Here is a 20,919-nt window from a genome sequence, read left to right on the forward strand (position 1 = left end):
ATGAACCAAACTTTTTTCTATTTCTCCAACACAGTTAGACTCTAGATCCCTTTGATAAAGTTGTACCTAGCTGCTCCTCTGATTCATCTGGTTCATAAGTGGCTACTCTGCTCAGCCTCTTCTATGCTAGGGGCACTTCTGCAGCTCAAATGAGAGGAAAGAGCCTTGAGAAACTGTAGACATGAAAAATTGTCAAGAGCAGGACTATAAAAATACATTCCTCTGTCACAGCTCCATCTCTTGCCACAGCTGTCCAAATCCCAGAGGTAACTCTCCTTCATGGGTCTCTGTCAGAAGCTATTTGGGAAAATAACCAGGGAAGTAGTGTTCTTGGTGGTCTTGAGACCTACTTTCTTCTACAGTTAACTCTATTGCATTGGTTCCCATAAACTTCTAGGGCAACTGGATGGTAAGATTCAATTTAGATGACTCCTCTCCAGATAGCACTGGCAAGTTTTCCTGACTTCCTACTGACCATGTTCTCTCTTCCTCCTTCGAGTAAAGTCATGAAGGCCTTGGGCAAATTGTCCATTTCTACTCAAGGTGCGCTGTCTTTTTTTTCAGGACTCCTTTAGAGTAGCTGCTACATCCCTGGGTCTATCTACATTGTGTTACTGGTGTATTTGGCTGAGGAACTGCCATACTCAGATAGGAGCTAGGACTAAACATGTCTACAAACCCCCAAAGGGTTAAAACTCTTTGAGGGAGAAACATTTGAACAGAACAACTTACGAGCTTTTTGAGCCATGAAAGGAGGTTTGTTGCTTCTGCCATTCCTGTTCTAGGTGTAGTTCTTCCACCGGCAGTTCTTCTTTTTTTAGCTTTGCCTATCCCTCCCAGCCTCCAAAATAGTATCACTGAAAGATTAGCTAACCCAATCCCCTTTATCGGCTTTTTCCTATTGAGGGCCATCTTCATTTCTTTGCAGGCTCTTGTCAAGCAATTTTGTTAGTGTGGTCAAAGTCGGATTTACAGAGACCTGGGATCTCTGAGGCTTTTGGCTATGGCCTGACCTGTAATTACAGTGACATTGCCCTATTTGGGAGCAGAAATCAAAGATTTCCTTCATCAGCAGGCCACTTGTTATAGATCTTCCTCTGTCTCTCTTCCTTCCTCCTGCGCTCCCATTGCACAGAGGGGCTGGAGATTCTACTATCAATACATGTTAGTTTATAAGCAGCTGAAGGCTTCAGTCTGATCCTAGATCTTCATTTTCTCAACCCTCAGATCTTTCAGAAGAAGCTTTTACTAGAAATTCTCATGTAGCTCATTCTGCATTGTTGCAGAATGATTTTCATCATTTGGTCAGCCTGAAAGATGGACTTTGATATCTCCATTTTTTTCAGCCCAACACTGTTACCTGTATTTTATCTTGGATATTCTTCATTTCAAATTCTGTGCTCTTTCTTTTCATTCATCCTTACTCCCTGTCTTTATCAAGAGACTCTTCATGCTCATAGTCAGTTTGCACCAGGAGCGGTGTCATGTATACCTCTACTAGGATAACTTCTTGCTCTAGGCACTTTCAGCCTCTTTCAGACAAACAAAAATATTATGGGTCATGGTATCTATCAAACTGGTAGAAGTCCCACTTGTCCTCCTTCCAGGAGCCAATTTGTTTGGGCATGCAGATAATCTCCACTAGTTTTTCAGAGGCACAGGAGCCAGCAAACAGAGCTGTAAACAGGGGAGTTTGAGTGGCAGTTTGCAAGGGGAGTTTGCAGGGAAGACCAGGAGAATGAGGCAGAAGAACAGACAGGCTAGTGAAGGGAGTGTGTGGTGTTCTGGCAGTGTTGTGGTGCTCGTTGAGGGTTTGTTTTACTGTGGGTGGTGGTGTTTTGGTTTTGATTTGGTTTGTGTTTCCCGGGGACTTAGCAGCACTTAGGTGGGAAGGCTATGACAGATAGAGGTAGCAGTGGTAGTGACTCAAGCCGTGGAAGACACATTGAAGATGTCTGGGTGTGGAAGCTGCGGTATGTATATGATCCTGGAGGGGGAACCTGAAAAGAGTTCCGTCTGCATGAAGTGCCGCCTGATAGAGCTGATGAAAGAAAAGATCAGAGGATTGGAGATGCAGGTGGAAACTCTGGTTGAGTTTAGAAGGGGGTTCGAGCAGATGATGGAGCAAAGACATGAGGAGGCTGAAGGGAAAAGCTCAGACTTGCAGATGAAAGCAGGACCAAAGAACTCTGAGAGGAGACTGCTGGGTGAGGAAAGTGGACAGTGGAAGCATGTGATTATTTCTCCTTCACTAGCCCATCTTTTCCTCTTCCTGGTTCTCTTAGAGTTCAGGAACAGGTTTGCGGAGTTTCATTGGAAAATGAAGAAGAGGCACAGCAGATGGTCACTGAAGGTGGGAGGGCAAGGAAGAAGAGAAGAGCAGCTAGTCCTATAGGAAGATGGAAAGAGTCAATAGAGAGAACACCAAATATGAGCCCCAGAAGGATTCAGGATGGGTTGCAGAGGATTGCAAGGGAGAATAGGAATTGAGAGGACTTGCAGCCAGATGGAACAGGGGATAGACCGGAGGATCACAACATCACCAGGAAAAGGCAGGTCTACATGATTGGGGAACAATAGACAGGCCTGTAACCAGAGCTGATCCAGAGAACAGAAGGGTGTGCTGTCTGCCGGGTGCTAACATGTGGGATGTGGACCTGAGGCTGAAGAGGATCCTAACGGTAGCGGGAAAGAATCCACTGATTGCCCTTCATGTGGGGAACGAATGATACGGCTAGATTCTTGCTGGAACGTATCAAGGGAGACTATTTCAGGCTGGGGAAGACGCTTAAGAAAATCAAGGCTCAGGTGATCTCAGTGGAATTCTGCCTGTTCCTAGAGAAGGGCAACAAAAGTGTGACAAGATGATGACGATCAACAGATGGCTCAGGCAGTGGTGCTATAAGGAGGGCTTTGGGATATATGGCCACTGGGAGGCATTCCTGGACAGAGGACTGTTCTCTTGGGATGGACTTCACCTGAGTAGGGAGGGAAATAGACTTCTAGGATGGAGGCTGGCACAACGGATTGAGAGCTTTAAACTAGGAATTTGGGGGAGATGATTGGGAGATATTCAGGTAATCTCCACACCGGATTTTAACATTGAGAGAAGAAAATGAAGTAAGAAAGGATACAGCTGTGGGTAGGAGAATGGACATAAGGAGGAAGGGGGTAGTGTAGATACCAGTCTAATAGGTGATACTGGCGGTACAACGTCTGTGCCTAATTGGGTAAAGAATGTGAGTGAAACTAAACAGAAAAAATTAAGATGTTTGTACACCAATGTGAGGAGCCTAGGTAACAAAATGGAGGAACTAGAGTTACTGGTGCAGGAAGTGAAACCAGATATTATAGGGATAACAGAAACATGGTGGAATAGTAGTCATGACTGGAGTACAGGTATTGAAGGGTATGTGCTGTTTAGGAAAGACAGAAATAAAGGCAAAAGTGGTGGAGTAGCATTGTATATCAATGACGTGGTAGACTGTAAAGAAATAAGTGATGGAATAGATAAGACAGAGTCTGTCTGGGCAAAAATTAGATTGGGGAAGAAAGCTACTAGAGCCTCCTGGGATAGTGCTTGGGGAGTGCTATAGACCACCGGGATCTGATTTGGATATGGATAGAGATCTCGTTAATGTTTTTAATGAAGTAAATACTAACAGGAATTGTGTGATCATGGGAGACTTTAACTTCCCAGATATAGACTGGAGTACAAGTGCTAATAATAATAATGGGCTCAGATTTTCCTGGATGCAATAGCTGATGGATTCCTTCACCAAGTAGGTGCTGAACCAACAAGAAGGGGATGTCATTTTAGATTTGGTTTTGGTGAGTAGTGAGGACCTCATAGAAGAAATGGTTGTAGGGGGACAACCTTGGTTCGAGCGATCATGAGCTAATTCAGTTCAAACTAAATGGAAGGATAAACAAAAATAGATCCGTGATTAGAGTTTTTTATTTTAAAAGGGCTAACTTAAAAACATTAAGGAAATTAGTTAGGGAAGTGGATCGGACTGAAGAACTTGTGGATCTAAAGGCGGAGGAGGCCTGGAATTACGTCAGGTCAAAGCTGCAGAAACTATCAGAAGCCTGCATCCCAAGAAAGGGGGAAAAAATTCATAGGCAGGAGTTGTAGACCAAGCTGGATGAGTAAGCATTTCAGAGAGGTGATTAAGAAAAAGCAGAACGCCTACAAGGAGTGGAAGATGGGAGGGCTCAGCAAGGAAAGCTGTCTTATTGAGGTCTGAACATGTAGGGATAAAGGCCAAAAGCCATGTAAAGTTGGACCTTGCAAAGGGAATTAAACCAATAGGAAAAGGTTCTATAGCCATATAAATAAGAAAACAAAGAAGAAATGGGACCACTAAACACTGAGAGTGGAGTGGAGGTTAAGGATAATCTACGCCTAGCCCAATATTTAAACAAATACTTTGCCTCAGTTTTTAATTAGGCTAATGAGGAGCTTAGGGATAATGGCAGGATGACAAATGGGAATGAGGATATGGAGGTAGATATTACCACATCCGAGGTAGAAACCAAACTCAAACAGTTTAATGGAATGAAATCAGGGGGCCCAGATAATCTTCATCCAAGAATATTAAAGGAACTGGCACATGAAATTGCAAGCCCATTAGCAAGAATTTTTAATGAATCTGTAAACTCAGGGGTTGTACCATATGACTGGAGAATTGCTAACATAGTTCCTATTTTTAAGAAAGGGGGGGAAAAAAGTGATCCGGGCAGGGCAGCTCTAGCCATTTCGCGGCCCCAAGCACGGCGGCACGCCGCGGGGGACGTTCTGCCAGTCCGCTGGTCCCGCGGCTCCAGTGGACCTCCCGCAGGCGTGCCTGCGGATGCTCCACCGAAGCCACGGGACCAGCGGACCCTCCGCAGGCACGCCTGCGGGAGGTCCACTGGAGCCGCCTGCCTCCCTCCCGGCGACCGGCAGAGTGCCCTCCGTGGCATGCCGCCCCAAGCACACGCTTGGCGTGCTGGGGCCTGGAGCCGTCCCTGGATCCGGGTAACTACAGGTCTGTTAGTTTGACATCTGTAGCATGCAAGGTCTTGGAAAAAATTTTGAAGGAAAAAGTAGTTAAGGACATTGAGGTCAATGGTAATTTGGACAAAATACAACATGGTTTTACAAAAGGTAGATCGTGCCAAACCAACCTGCTCTCCTTTTTTTAGAAGATAACAGATTTTTTAGACAAAGGAAACGCAGTGGATCTAATTTACCTCGATTTTAGTAAGGCATTTGATATGGTTCCACATGAGGAATTATTAGTTAAATAGGAAAAGTTGGGGATCAATATGAAAACTGAAAAGTGGATAAGGAACTGGTTAAAGGGGAGACTACAGCGGGTTATACTAAAAGGTGAACTGTAAGGCTGGAGAGAGGTTACTAGTGGAGTTCCTCAGGGATCAGTTTTGGGACCAATCTTATTTATTCTTATTACTGACCTTGGCACAAAAAGTGGGAGTGTGCTAATAAAGTTTGCAGATGACACAAAACTAGGAGGTATTGCCAATACAGAGAAGGACCGGGATATCATACAGGAAGATCTGGATGACCTTGTAAACTGGAATAATAGTAATAGGATGAAATTTAAGTGAATGTGCAAGGTGCAAGGTCATGAACGTGCAAGGTCATGCATTTAGGAATTAATAACAAGATGTATTGTTATAAGCTGGGGATTCATCAGTTGGAAGTAACAGAGGAGGAGAAGGACCTCAGAGTATTGGGTGATCACAGAATGACTATGAGCCGCCAATATGATATAAGTTAATGTGGTCGTGGGATGCATCAGGTGAGGTATTTCCATTAAAAATAAGGAGGTGTTAGTGTACCATTATACAAAACACTGCTGAGACCTCATCTGGAATACTGTGTGCAGTTCTGGTCTCCCATGTTTAAGAAGGAATGAATTCAAACTGGAACAGGTACAGAGAAGGGCTACTAGGATGATCCGAGGAATGGAAAACCTGTCTTATGAAAGGACACTCAAAGAGCTTGGCCTGTTTAGCTTAACCAAAAGAAGGCTGAGTGGAAATATGATTGCTCTCTATAAATATATCAGAGGGATAAATACCAGGGAGGGAGAGGAATTATTTAAGCTTAGTACCAATGTGGACACAAGAACAAATGGATATAAACTGGCCATCAGGAAGTTTAGACTTGAAATTAGACGAAGGTTTCTAACCATTACAGGAGTGAAGTTCTGGAACAGCCTTCCAAGGGGAGTAGTGGGGGCAAAAGACATATCTGTCTTCAAGACTAAGCTTGGTAAGTTTATGGAAGGGATGGTATGATGGGATAGCCTAATTTTCACAATTAATTGATCTTTGACTATTAGTGGTAAATATGTCCAACGGCCTGTGATGGGATGTTCGATGGGATGGGATCTGAGTTACTACAGAGAATTCTTTCCTGGGTGTCTGGCTGGTGAGTTTTGCCCACATGCCTAGGGTTTAGCTGATCGCCATATTTGGGGTCGGGAAGGAATTTTCCTCCAGGGCAGATTGGCAGAGGCCCTGGCGGGGGGAGGGGGGGGATGCCTTCCTCTGCAGCGTGGGGCATGGGTCACTTGCTGGAGGATTCTCTGCACCTTGAAGTCTTTAAACCATGATTTGAGGACATCAGTAGCTCAGACATAGGTTAGGGGTTTATTACAGGCGCCTGAAATAAACTCCTAACCTATATGGGTGAGTGAGATTCTGTGGCCTGCGTCGTGTAGGAGGTCAGACTAGACAATCATAATGGTCCCTTCTGACCTTAAAGTCTCTGACTCTGACTCCAAGTTCTCGGATTCACTTAGCTTGTCTTCCTTAAGAATTGCTGTTAGCTTATTGTCATATTAAAGTCCAGTGCAACAGCCAGGCTATAGTGGTGGATGTAAGTGGAGGGGAAAACTTGCAGACCTCCTCTCCTGTTGCAAGTTTTCTGTGCTTGAGCAGGGGTCCAGTTTTATCTGCTTCTGGGCAAGGATAAAGTCATAACAGATTAGATGACTCAACAGGAGTCCCCTTTACAACCTCAGTTATTTCAGGAAATTTGTGAAAGGCTGGGACAACCATCTGATGGGCTTGGGGTATCTCTAGGAAGGTGGCAAAGTTCATTAAACACTTATCCAGGAATTTCAACCCCGGAGTCCTTGAGATGAGTGTGTTCTCTCCAGATTGGAGATTGGAAATAGGCTTCTGCTTTCAGTCACCCTATTCTCCTGTTTCCCAGATTTTTAACAAAAGTCAGACAGGACAGCTATCATATTGGTGGTTCTAGGTAACTTCATAATCTGTGTTTCACATGAGTGGCCATTTCCTGGCAATTGAATCTGCTTCCCAGAAAAGATCTCTTAACCTAGGGCCTCATTCAGTTAATCAGTCCAGAACTTGTTTCTGATGACTTGGAAGTTGAATGACTCTAGAACTTAGACGAGTGTTTTTTGTGTGTGTTTATTGGGGGCGGGGGGGAGGTTGTGTGTTTGTGAGTAAGTAAGTAAGTATAATCCAGGATCTGAAATCTTATCTCTGGGAAAGAGACGGACAATGACATTTATTCCTGCATCCTTCAATGGCTCTTGATAAGCCTTAAGGTGAATTCCCCACAAGTTCCCTCTTGAGGAAGTTCTACAATACACAGGTCTGCCTTGGGTAGCAGGGTGAAGCATCCCAAACCCTACCTGAAGCAACATGCATTCTTTTCTTTACAACAGCCAAAACATAATCTATTATTTAGAGTGCTTAGTTTTTAATGTGTTTGAGTCCCCTATTTGAACCTATGAAGGTTTTTTTTGAAAGAAGTGTTTTTAGTTGCCATAACTTTGGCTTGTAGGTGGGAGAGCTCAGTTCCCCCGTTTCTCCATTCTAACATCACATTTTCTAGATCAAGAGGTGTTCTGTCTCCCCCATGTGGCCCCTCAAATTTATTTCATACTTTTAAAGTTCAGATGAAGGTTACTTGTCAACAATGGGAGTTCTTCGAGAGGAGCCTTAGTATGATCCAAATACTGGGAGATATAGTGGTGGTCCAGTTGCGCCACCAGTTTCTCTCTCAATAAGGGGGATGTACAGAAGAAAGAACTCAAATAACTTAATTTTTACCTACCTTGTGTCCAGAGCCCTCTACTCCCACAAGAAAGCTTCATGGTCTGGACGTACATTTGTAATCCAGAAATCTAAAATGCAGATGTTTACCTACTTCATATAGCTGTGTGCCACCTTGTTCTGTTACAAAATCTCCATTGCTCACTGGGTAAAGATTTTGATCCAACAGTGCCTGTAAGACATGTCCAAAGTGTGTCAATCTCAAGGGCTTGCAGTTCTGAGCTATCTGCCTCATCAGTTGATAAATTAGCCACCTGCTCTTTTTCCATCACACATTCACCACCACCATCAGTTGGAAGCCACCGTACATACCAAGTTGTAATTTGGAAGTGCAGTCATCCAAACTCCACTGTTGTAAGCGGTTCTTTTAGAGTTTCCACTTATGTCTGCTGCTTACTCAGAGATGTTGGCATGTAGGATGGGAAGAGAAGCACACAGGACAGGGAAGATTATTCTAAGGGTTGTAGAACTAGAATTATTCTAATTTCTAGTTTCTCTCTTGTTCTGTCCTACCTCCTTCCTGCCTCCCATTAGTGTGTCATTTGAAATAGGCTGTATATACTTGCACTGCTCTTTTGTGCTTTGGCAGGGGAGGATTTAGGCCAGGAACTTTAACACTAATAGTCATACTGTTGCCAGGTAATATGGGAGACTGCAGCAACCTGGTTTACGCATCTGAAAATCTCCTAATTAGCATAAACTTTTAGATTGATGATGAAGCAAAGTGAAGGTAGGCCAAAAAGTTTAAACTTTTGGATAGCTGTTTTCATTTTAATTCAATATGATTAATTCATGCTTCATGAAGGGTGTGCAATGAATATGAAATTTTAGTTTCAATAAGTACCAGTTAAAAATTCCTGAGAATCAACAGCTATTTGGGAATACCTTTACATTTCGGTTTGATACAAAAATGTGAACAGGAAAATGTATTCCGTTCACAACTTGCAGTTGGCTTTGTCAAGTTGCTGTTATAAAGCCTTATGTGGTAAAATACAGCTTTTCTTGGTCTTCATCTCTTCTTTCAGTACTGTAATATATAATATTCTTTCATGTGCTGGATGTTTCATTTGGTATTCTATATTCCTTCAGTTGTAACAGATAAGCTTTAAATGGTGAAAAGTAGCATAGATACTACAGAATCAGATTTAGATTACGAGTTTTCATCCATCTCAACAATGCAGTCAAAATAGTTGGGGGAGAAGGGTAAGAAAGGACATAGACAATAACAGTCATATAGTAATTTTATGTGCATGTTTGTTTTTGTTTTGTTTTTTAAATCTAGATCAAAGAAAGCCAAGAATTCAATAGATAAATCAACAGAGACTGATAATGGCTATGTCTCCCTTGATGGGAAAAAGACAGGTAAAAGCAGTGAAGATGGAGTACAGACCCATGAGCCTCACTGTGAAGTGATTAGGCCAGAAGAGGGAGGTTGGAGCACAGGAACTATGAGAAACGCATACAACAATCATAGTCCTCACAAAGTAAGTATGGTTCATTGTTTCATAACTAACAGTAGTGTGTCCAATTATATGCACATTGTATTACCACAGCAGTTTGGATAGGTTCCCTTTTATATCTTGACCCTGTGTTTCTTAAACTTAAAAAAAAAAAAAAAAAAAAAAAAAAAGGACTTGTGTTAGGATACTAAGGGCCTAAGTGCAAGATCTAGTTCTGGGTTTCTTGCTCTTAAATTTCTCCTTATGTTTTCTCTTCACTGTCCCATCAATATTTTCTTCCTTCAAGAAGAAATCTCCACCAAAATCTCAGGGCAATAATTTAATAAAAAGAAATAAAATAAAAATATCTGCAACTGAATTTTGTATAAAAGACTTTAAACCTTTTTGTAGTGATGTCTGGAGTCCTCCTTCTCTGGCAAAATGTGTTGGGAAATTACATACCATATTGAACAACGTAGGCCATCCCAAAGGCAAAAATACTGCTTTTCAGAAATATTTTATTATATCTAAATTGTGGTAACTTATGCGAGTGCAACTTCATAACTATTTTGCGGTAGACACAATGAGAGACCCCCAGTAGCACTGGTCACCCAGGATTGGGCAAGTGCATATCTATGGCTCAACTTCTACCACAGGAACCTCATTTTACTGACTTTAGGTTCTCTGATTTTCTTTAACTTGACTCATCGTGTGTCCTTGTATTTCTTATTTGTTTTAGCCTTCATGAGAAGGCTTTGCTTCTACCTCACCTGCCACTGTTAGATTTTTCTCTGGAATGGGTCTGCTTCTCGGCTACAGTTGGACACATTTCACAGTAATGACGACTTCCAAAATTCAAACAAACCCCCACACCTTCAAAGGGTTCATGGTTCTTCTTCGAGTGCTTGCTCATATTGATTACAATTAGGGGTGCGCGCGCCGCGTGCACGCTCGTCTGAAGGTTTTTACCCTAGCAACACTCGGTGGGTCGGCTGGGTCACCCCCAAGAGTGGCGCCGCCATGGCGCCGAATATATACCCATGCCGACCCAACGGCCCTTCAGTTCCTTCTTACCGCCCGTGTCGGTCATTGAAACAGTGGAGCGCGGCTTAGCTGATCTCCACAGTTCAAATTTCTATAGTTGTAGTTAATTTTATTAGTTCATAACATAGTTAGTGTATATAGTTAAGAGGGGTTCGGGGATTATCCCCTTCCCCGCACCCGGTGCCGGGGCCCATGCCCGGTTCACCGGGTTTTAAACCGTGCTCGGCCTGTCACAAGCCTATGCCAACAGGAGATCCCCACGACTCCTGTCTTAAGTGCCTCGGGGAATCTCACCTCCACAGATAAGTGCCGTATTTGCAAGGCCTTTAAGCCGAGGACAAAAAAGGAGCGGGACTTTCGTCTCAAGCAGCTCCTGATGGAGGCAGCTCTTACCCCTCCGCCCTCGGCACCAAGCGCTGGACAGTCTACAAGCAGAAGTGCTTCCTCGGCACCGGATCGCACCGGTACTGCTAAGGCCTCTCGGCACCGACGTCTGTTCGGCACCGCTCCCTCTCCCTGAGGGTAAAGAGACAAGACTCCGGCTGCTTCCGTGACACATGCACCGCAGCCAGAGCACTTGACTAGGTCGGACCGCCCGGCACCGATACCTGCCGTGGCACCGACAACATCGGCACCGTCGATTCCGGTCCCGCAAGGGCCGTCGAGTCCGGTGCCTGAAAGCTCCCCGGCGAGAGCCGTGGTTGAGCTCACTATTCCCTCCATGCCGGAGACATTTTCCACGGCGAGGGAGTTGATTGCAATGTCAGAGTCTGTGCTGTCTCAACCCCCCGCACCGCTGGTGCGGGTCATACACTCGATCGGCAAGCCTGCCTTGATCAGACAACCCTCTGTCGGCACCGCAGAGCGGCATCGTTCACGATCGCGGTCCCGCAGACGTTCTTGGTCCTGTCACCGGTCCCGACGCCGCTCGCAGTCCCGGCACCGTTCTCCTTCTCAGTACCAGTCGCACTCGCGGCACTGATCAGCGTCCCGTTCGCCGGCCCGGTACTCTCTGCACCGATCCAGCTCCCGGCACCGCTCCAGGCACTGTGACTCTCGCAGCCGCTCCTGTCGTCGAGCCTCGAGATCTCGGTCGACCTCCCGGCACCATTCCGGTCGTAGGTCCCGATCTCGTTCCCGGTACCGGTATGGCTCCCGGTACCGATCCCTGGTGCCGAGTAGAGCGAGATCGGTCAGAGAGGGAAACTCTGCCCAGAGCTTTTCAGCCCCTCCATGGCCATCTCGACACACATCAATGTCGTCTCATGCGGACAGTTCCTATGCACAGGACTGTGATTCCGATGTGCCCACCAGAGTCTTCCAGGAGACCCAAGACCAAGGCCCCCATCAGTGGTCATTCTGGACACCTTGGGCGTACCACCAGGCCCAAGGTGTACCAGTAGTTCCGTCTCTCTCTGTCCCATCAGAGCACCGAGTGCCAGAGGCTACTGTTAGCCGTCCCCCTCTGACCGGTACAGAGGAAGCTCCAGTTCAATCACCAGACTCCCAGATCCACCTGGGGCAGGAGGCCGTCCAAGAACAAGAGCCTACACAAGACCCGCTTGTCCCCGGCCTTTCCTATTCCTCCTCTCCAGATGAGGCGGTGGCAGGAACATCCTCCTTGGGCCCTCCTCCAATCGACCTGAGGGCCCATCAGGACCTCCTGAGATGGGTGGCACTCAATATGAACCTTCAGGTGGAGGAAGTCCTGGAGATAGAGGACCTGGTAGTAGATATCCTGTCGGCTGACGCACCCACAAGAGTGGCTTTACCGTTTATCCGGACGATCCAGGCCAATGCTGATACCATCTGGCAGTCTCCGGCCTCTATCCCGCCCGTTGCCAGGGGAGTTGAGCGCAAGTACATGGTGCCCTCTAAGGGGTACGAGTACTTGTATGTGCATCCTCCTCCCTGCTCCCTTGTAGTGCAGTCTGTCAATGAGAGGGAACGCCATGGCCAGCAAGCGCCGGCTCCAAAATCAAAGGAGGCTAGGTGTATGGACTTACTGGGCCGTAAGGTATACTCGGCAGGGGCCCTACAACTCCGGGTGGCAAACCAACAAGCCCTGCTTAGCCGCTACAATTATAACACCTGGGCGGCGGTGGGTAAATTTACGGAGTTAGTCCCTCAAGACTCCCGTCAAGAGTTTGCTGCCCTCTTGGAGGAGGGGAAGAAAGTGGCGAGAACTTCCCTCCAGGCCTCATTGGATGCAGCCGACTCCGCAGCCAGGACTCTGGCCTCGGGTGTTTCCATGAGACGCATTTCATGGCTTCAGGTGTCAGGCCTCCCACCGGAGCTACAGCATACTATACAGGACTTGCCCTTTGACGGTAGAGGCCTGTTTTCAGAAAAGACTGACTCTAGGCTACAAAGCCTAAAGGACAACAGGGTCATTATGTGCTCTCTCGGCATGCACATGCCGGTGACTCAGCGCAGGCCTTTCCATCCCCAGCCTCACCGCTCCTACCCTGCGCCTAGACAAAGACAGGACTTTGGCAGAAGGCGTGGCCGAGGCGGTCATAGGCGACAGTCAGGACCCCAAGGGGGCCAAAATCAGGGTCCCGCCAAACCACCAGCGGGGCCAAAGCCAAACTTTTGAAGACACGCTCGAGGATGGTGTACCAGTTATTACCCAGGATCCGTTCCCTCCCTTTTACAATCGCCTCTCCTTTTTCCTCCCTGCATGGTCCCATCTAACCTTGGATCATTGGGGCCTACGCACGGTGGAATTTGGGTACCGCCTCCAGTTTATTTCGCCCCTCCCACCCTCCATCCTCGTCCCTCTTCAGGGACCCCTCTCACAAGCAATTCCTCTCGCAAGAGGTGCGGACGCTCCTCGCCATCGGAGCTATAGAGGAGGTACCAAAGGACAAAAGGGGCAAGGGGTTCTACTCCCGCTATTTCCTAATCCCCAAGGCGAAGGGAGGTCTCAGACCTATCCTAGACCTGCGAGAACTCAACAAGTTCATGATAAAGCTGAAGTTCCGCATGGTATCCCTGGGGACCATCATCCCATCCTTGGATCCCGGAGACTGGTATGCTGCCCTCGATATGAAGGACGCATATTTTCACGTCGCCATTTATCCTCCACAGAAGATACCTCTGGTTTGTGGCCAACCGTCAACATTTCCAGTTTACGGTCCTTCCGTTTGGACTCTCTACAGCCCCAAGAGTATTCACAAAGTGCATGGCTGTAGTCGCCGCCTCCCTCAGCCACTGTCGGATACACGTTTTTTCGTATCTAGACGATTGGCTCATTCGAGGGACTTCCGAGGCCCAAGTCACCCGTCATGATGGGCATCATCAAGGACCTATTCCTGCGCCTAGGCCTGATGATCAATATAGAGAGATCCACTCTGATTCCCACACAGAGAATAGAATTCATTGGGGCCATCCTGGACTCCAATCTCGTCAGAGCTTGCTTACCTCAGCCTCGGTTTCAGGCGATGGTAACAATTATACAAGGTCTACAGAACTTCCTGACAACTTCGGCTCGCACTTGCCTCGGTCTCCTGGGTCACATGGCTGCCTGCACGTTCGTGACCAAACATGCCAGGCTACGCCTCCGTCCCCTCCAATCGTGGCTCACCTCGGTATACCACCTGGGCAGAGACAGCATAGACATGATCGTCACGATCCCCACGAGCATCCTAGGCTCCCTCAACTGGTGGTCGATGCCCTCCCTGGTGCGTGCAGGGATGCCGTTCCATCCGCCTCAGCCCATAGTGTCCCTGACGACGGACGCCTCATCTCTCGGCTGGGGTGCTCACCTTGGTCAGCTTCGCACTCAAGGCCTTTGGTCAGCTCAAGAGCTGGCCTTGCACATCAATGTCCGAGAGCTGAGAGCAGTCCGCCTTGCGTGCCAGGCGTTTCAGCAGCATCTACAAGACCGTTGTGTCTCAGTGTTCACAGACAACACAACGGCCATGTATTACGTAAACAAGCAGGGAGGAGCACGGTCCTCCCCTCTTTGTCAGGAAGCCATCCAGCTCTGGGACTTCTGCATAGCCCAGTCAATAGACCTGGTAGCATCCTTTCTCCCAGGGGTTTGGAACACTCTGGTGGATCATCTCAGCAGATCCTTCCTGTCTCACGAGTGGTCGATTCGTCCAGACGTTATCCATTCTGTTTTCCGGAAGTGGGGCTTTCCCTGCATAGACCTCTTCGCTTCTCGCAAAAACAGGAAGTGCCAGACGTTCTGCTCATTTCAAGGCCTCTCCCCGGGCTCGATCTCGGACGCTTTTCTGATGCCGTGGATGAGCCATCTGCTGTATGCTTTTCCACCATTCCTGCTGGTTCACAGGGTCCTGCTAAAACTCCACATGGACAGAGCGCACCTGATCATGATCGCTCCAGCGTGGCCTAGGCAGCACTGGTACACCATGTTGCTAGACCTGTCGATAGCCAACCCGATTCCCCTGCCTCTTCACCCAGACCTCATAACGCAGGATCACGGCAGACTTCACCACCCAGACCTGCAATCCCTGCACCTCACAGCATGGCTGCTGCGTGGTTAAACTGATCCGAGTTACGTTGCTCTGCCTCGGTACAACAAGTACCCCTGGGTAGTAGGAAACCTTCCACTCTGTTAACATATCTGGCCAAGTGGAAGCGTTTCTCCTGCTGTTGCGAAACGCACAATGTTACTCCCACCGAGGTCCCGATCCATTCCATCTTGGACTACCTCTGGTCTCTCAAACAGCAGGGCCTGGCAGTATCATCATTACCTTCCACCCAGGGGAGTGTGGCCGCTCCATATTCTCGCACCCTGTGGTTTCTAGGTTCCTCAAGGGCTTGGAGCGCTTATACCCCCAAGTTCGCCGCCCCGCCCCAACCTGGGACCTCAACCTGGTTCTAACCAGACTTATGATTGCCCCATTCGAGCCGCTGGCAACCTGCTCGCTGCTATACCTGTCCTGGAAGACAGCTTTCCTCGTAGCCATTACATCGGCCAGATGAGTCTCCAAGCTTCGGGCTCTCACGGTGGACCCACCGTATACTGTGTTTCACAAGGACAAGGTGCCGTTGAGGCCACATCCGGCCTTTCTCCCTAAGGTGGTATCGGCCTTTCATATCAACCAGGATATCTTCCTTCCGGTCTTCTTTCCGAAGCCACACTCATCGCGAAGGGAGCAACAATTGCACTCCCTAGACGTTCATAGGGCGCTCGCATTTTATATCGAGCGGACAAAGCCCTTTCGTAAAACGCCCCAACTCTTCGTCGCAGTGGCAGACCGAATGAAGGGCCTACCTGTCTCCTCCCAGAGGATTTCATTTTGGGTGACGTCGTACGTCCGTACCTGCTATGACTTGGCCCATGTTCCATTGAGCCACCTCACTGCACATTCCACCAGGGCTCAGGCTTCTTCTGCTGCCTTCCTGGCTCACGTACCCATCCAGGAGATATGTCGCGCAGCTACCTGGTCCTCGGTCCACACCTTATCCTCACATTATGCACTGGTCCAACAGTCCAGAGATGATGCAGCCTTTGGCTCAGCAGTTTTGCATTCTGCAACATCTCACTCCGACCCCACCGCTTAGGTAAGGCTTGGGAATCACCTAATGGAATCGATATGAGCAAGCACTCGAAGAAAAGACGGTTACTCACCTTTGTAACTGTTGTTGATTACTGGCTTACACTTCTTTGGGTGTGGGGGGAGAGGTTGTAGAAATTAAATTTTAAGATTGGAAAAAACTGTCAATAATGTAAATTACTGTGTTTGAGAGGACAAAACCAAGAATAGAATGTTGCTTTCTTTTCTTTTGAGGTCACAGTCATGCACCATTTGGGGTTGCTGTGATTTCACCTAAAACATCACTTGGAACATGAATATCTTGAATCCATTCTGCAGTATAGTATAAATTAGCCTGACACACAACTGCTGTGCAATGATTAATCACCTACTTTAGTATGTTATAATCTTCTATTGTATATCGCTTCTAGTATCACCATTCCATGCAGTCAATAACCTAAAGAGGGAAACTGTTTTCTATGCCCTACTCAGCAAAAGGGAATTATTAAATATTTTTAATTGAAAGAATTGATGAGAGAAAATTTATTGCAGTATTTAAGATGAATTAAAAGACCATTATGAAAAAATAGTGTGATTTACTAATACTAAATTGTTAATTGGTCTAGGATACACACAGGACAGTAACAAATGTATCTGATGAAGTTTCAAGTGAGGAGGGACCTGAATCTGGATATCCCTTACGCCGTAATGTAGAACGTGCTTCTAGTGACTGTGCTCTTCGAAACAGGAAATCTCACCATTATAAGAAACACTACCCTGTGGAGGTATGTTCTTTTCCCAAAAGTCCTTTTTGTAACTGGTTTGCCAACATCTTCATTGAGCTTATTTCTTCTGAACTCATTATGGATCACTGGAATTTAGTGGTGATCTTGTCAATATTAATAATTCATGATGCTTGTTAAAAATATTCCTGTGAAGTAACTGTCTTTGGGAATCATTGCGATTTGATGTCCAGTTTGCACAAGAGTCACTTTGAATTTAGCATGTTTTTCACATCTTGGGGGCAGGTCCACAATATGGATAATTGGTCTGTTGCTATGCTCTTACACCCCATCCCATCAGAGCTTTGATGCTTTCTATTTTGCCTTCCAGAAGCAGCCCCATTATGCAGCAACCACCTCCTTTGGAGGCACATGTTTCTAGGAAACTAGTGGTTTCCTCTTATGAGAGAGAGAGAGAGAGCTTTCTTGCCAGAGATTTGGCAAACTGTTTTCCAGCAGTCTGTTCGCACTTTTAGTCATCACTGTGTTGATGCTAGTGCTTTCTCCATGTCATAGTTCAGACTGCATCCCCGCTTCTTTTACCATTGTCTCCAATAAGTCCATTAGCCCATATGAGGGGAACTCTGATCAGACAAGAGAATTTGATTCTACCTCTATTGTGAGAGGATCCACCAATGTGGATGTTCTCCTAGATATGAGTATGTAACATTCTTTAAAAAGGTTAGTTTTTCAATTACTCAGAATATGCTGTATGCTATTGAAGCCACAATTGTTGCTGTTGCATGGCAGCAAAAGAAGTTCCAGTGTTCTGATTTAAAGAGCTACATAGTGAAGTCAAAGAGCAGAGCAGCAACCCAGCAATCCCTTATTGGTGGAGTCCTTCATAGAAATGAAATTCAGATGTGGGGAACCAAATGGAAATAGAATTCTCGGATAACAACTTGTATCATTTTGCTGAAGGCATGCAGGTTTTAAAGCAAACCAGTGAATACTTAGTATTCCAACTAGGGCTATCAAACAGTTTAAAAAATATTAATTGCAATTAATCGCAAGATTTTAAAAATCATTTTGATTAATCGCAGTTTTAATCACACTGTCAAATAATAATAGAATACCATTTTTATTTAAATATTTTTGGATGTTTTCTACATTTTCAAATATATTGATTTCAATTAAAACACAGAATACAAAGTGTACAGTTCTCACTTTATTTTTATTACAAATATTTACACTGTAAAAAATAAACAAGATGGTATTTTTCAATTCACCCCACACAAGTACTGTAGTGCAAGCTCTTTATCATGAAAGTGTAACTTACAAATGTAGATTTTTTTTTTACGTAACTGCACTCAAAAATAAAACAGTCTAAAACTTTAGAGCCTGAAAGTCCACTAAGTCCTTCTTGTTCAGCCAATTGCTATGGCAAACAAGTTTGTTTATATTTACAGGAGGTAATGCTGCCCGCTTCTTATCTACAATGTCACCTGAAAGGGAGAACAGGTGTTTGCATGGCACTGGTGTAGCTGGCGTTGCAAGATATTTACATGCCAGATATGCTAAACATTTGTATGCATCCAAAGCAGTGTGGACTGACTCATGTTCATATTCATCATCTGAGTCAGATGCCACCAACAGAAGGTTGATTTTCTTTTTCGGTAGTTCGAGTTCTGTAGTATTGAATTGTAGTGTTGCTCTTTTAAGATTTCTGACACCATGTTTCACACCTCATCCTCTCTGATTTTGGGAGGCACATCAGATTCTTAAACCTGAGTGCTGTGGCTATCTCTAGAAATCTTATATTAGTACCTTCTTTGCATTTTGTCAGATCTGCAATTGAAGTGTTCTTAAACTGAACAACATATGCTGGGTCATCATCCAAGATTGCCATAACACAAAATATATGGCCGAATGCGGGTAAAACCATGGAACGGGAGACATACAATTCTCCCCCAGGGAATTCAGTTACAAATTTAATAAACACATTATTTTTTTTACAAGTATGGAAGCATGTCCTCTTGAAGCATGAAGGGGCATACGAATGTTTAGCATATCTGGCACGTAAATAACTTGCAATGCCAGCTACAAAAGTGCCATGGGAACTCCTGTTTTCACTTTCAGATGACATTGTAAAAAAGAAGCAGGCAGCAGTAAATTTAAACAAACTCGTTTGTCTTAGTGATTGACTGAACAAAAAGTAGGACTGAGTGGACTTGTAGGCGCTAAAGTTTTACATTGTTTTGTTTTTGAGTGCAGTTAGGTAACAAAAAAAAATCTACATTTGTAAGTTGCACTTTCACAATAAAGAGCTTGCATTACAGTACTTGTATGAGGTGAATTAAAAAATACTACTTATTTTATCATTTTTACAGTGCAAGTATTTGTAATAAAAATGATATAAAGTGATCACTGTACACTTTGTATTCTAGTGTTTAACTGTGCGATTCAAACTGTGATTGATCCTGATTATTTTTTTAATCAAGTTAATTTGTTTTGAGTTAATTGCTTGAGTTAACAGTGATTAATTGACATCCGTAATTCCAGCAGATTCTTTCAAATGTCCTTTATCACCACAGGCTGTATTCTTGCCTCACATTTGTAGGAGCAGTGGTTCTTCTTCAAGTAGGTGCACCCATGTTTTCCACTCACTGGATCTGGAGAAATTTGCCTAGCTGCACCTGTAGAGGGGTGATGCTCATTCCTCATGGCTATAGTCCCTCCCCATGCTACATGAGGCAGCACCACCTGGACACCTCTCAGTTCCTTCTTACCACCTGTGGCTAGAGTCAGAGCTCAGTGTGGTCTTAACTTCACAAATAGTTTAGTTTTTCCCTTGTTGTTGATACTTAGTAATACCATGAGGTCAGCTCTACACTTAAAACTCTGCAGAGGTGCAACTGCACTGGTGCAGCTGTGCTGCTATACCACTTCAGTGAAGATGCTACTATGCCATTGGGAGAGTGTTTCCTGTCAGTGTAGTTAATCCACCTCTGCAAGACTGGTAGCTATGCCAGTGGGAGAAGCCCTTCCGTTGACAGTGCTGTCTACACTGGAGGTTAGGTTGATATAACTGCATCACTCAAGGATGTGGATTTTTCACAGCTCTGAGCAACATAGTTATACCAGTGTAAGTTTATAGTGTAAACCTGGCCCTAGTGTTAGATTAGTATTAGGGCATGGCTACACTTGCGGAGATGTAGAGCGCTTTGAGTTAAACCAGACTTCAGAGAGCGCAGTAGGGAAAGCACTGCAGTCTGTCCACACTGACAGCTGCAAGCGCACTGGCGTGGCCACATTTGCAGCTCTTGCAGCGGCATTTGGAGCGGTGCATTATGGGTAGCTATCCCACAGAGCACCTCGTCCCATTCTGGCGCTGTGGTTTGTGGGAAGGGGGTGTGGGATGCAGGGCATTCTGGGTCCTGTCCCAACACCCTGTGATGTATCGGTTCGCATCCCAGCAATCCCTCTGCTTCCATCAACATTTGGCACCATCTTTCAACGTTTTTTGTGCAGCACGCTCTATCTTCCCTTTTGGTCTGTGGGAATGGATCCCAAACTGCTGAGGAATATGCTGACGAGTCGTCAGCACGTCACGTTTGGCAGTCGAGTTACTCCTTAAGATCCAGACTGACAGTGAGGACTCCAACAATGATATCTATTCGAGTAACACATACGACACGAGATTGCTTGCGGCATTTACAGACATGCTCACCACTGTGGAACGCCGCTCTTGGGCTCGGGAAACAAGCACTGAGTGGTGGGATCACATCGTCATACATGTCTGGGATGGCAAGCAGTGGCTGCAGAACTTTCAGATGAGAAAAGCCACTTTTGTGAGGAGCTCGCCCCCACCCTGCAGTGCAAGAACATGAGATTGAGAGCTGCCCTGAGGGTGGAGAAGCGGGTGGCTATTGCAGTCTGGAAGCTGGCAACTCCAGACAGTTACCGATTGGTCGCTAACGAGTTTGGAATGGGAAAGTCTACCATTGGAATTGTGTTGATGCAAGTTTGCAGGGCCATTAATCGCATCCTGCTCAGAAGAACTGTGACTCTGGGTAACGTGCATGACATTGTGGC

At 45.8% G+C, this 20,919-nt stretch overlaps 1 protein-coding gene across 4 annotated transcripts in view; it reads left to right on the forward strand.

Moving 5' to 3' along the window:
* PHTF2 (putative homeodomain transcription factor 2) overlaps positions 1 to 20,919 on the forward strand; it is a 174,070-nt gene that overhangs the window by 101,643 nt on the left and 51,508 nt on the right. For all 4 annotated transcript variants that reach the window (XM_039517872.1, XM_039517871.1, XM_039517865.1 and 1 more), the window contains exons 8-9: positions 9,389 to 9,590; positions 16,729 to 16,887. In XM_039517872.1, the coding sequence (XP_039373806.1) occupies positions 9,389 to 9,590; positions 16,729 to 16,887 (361 nt within the window). The remainder of the gene's footprint in view (positions 1 to 9,388; positions 9,591 to 16,728; positions 16,888 to 20,919) is intronic.

The sequence above is a fragment of the Mauremys reevesii genome, linkage group 1 (genome assembly GCF_016161935.1).
Source record: "Mauremys reevesii isolate NIE-2019 linkage group 1, ASM1616193v1, whole genome shotgun sequence".
NCBI lineage: Eukaryota > Metazoa > Chordata > Testudines > Geoemydidae > Mauremys > Mauremys reevesii.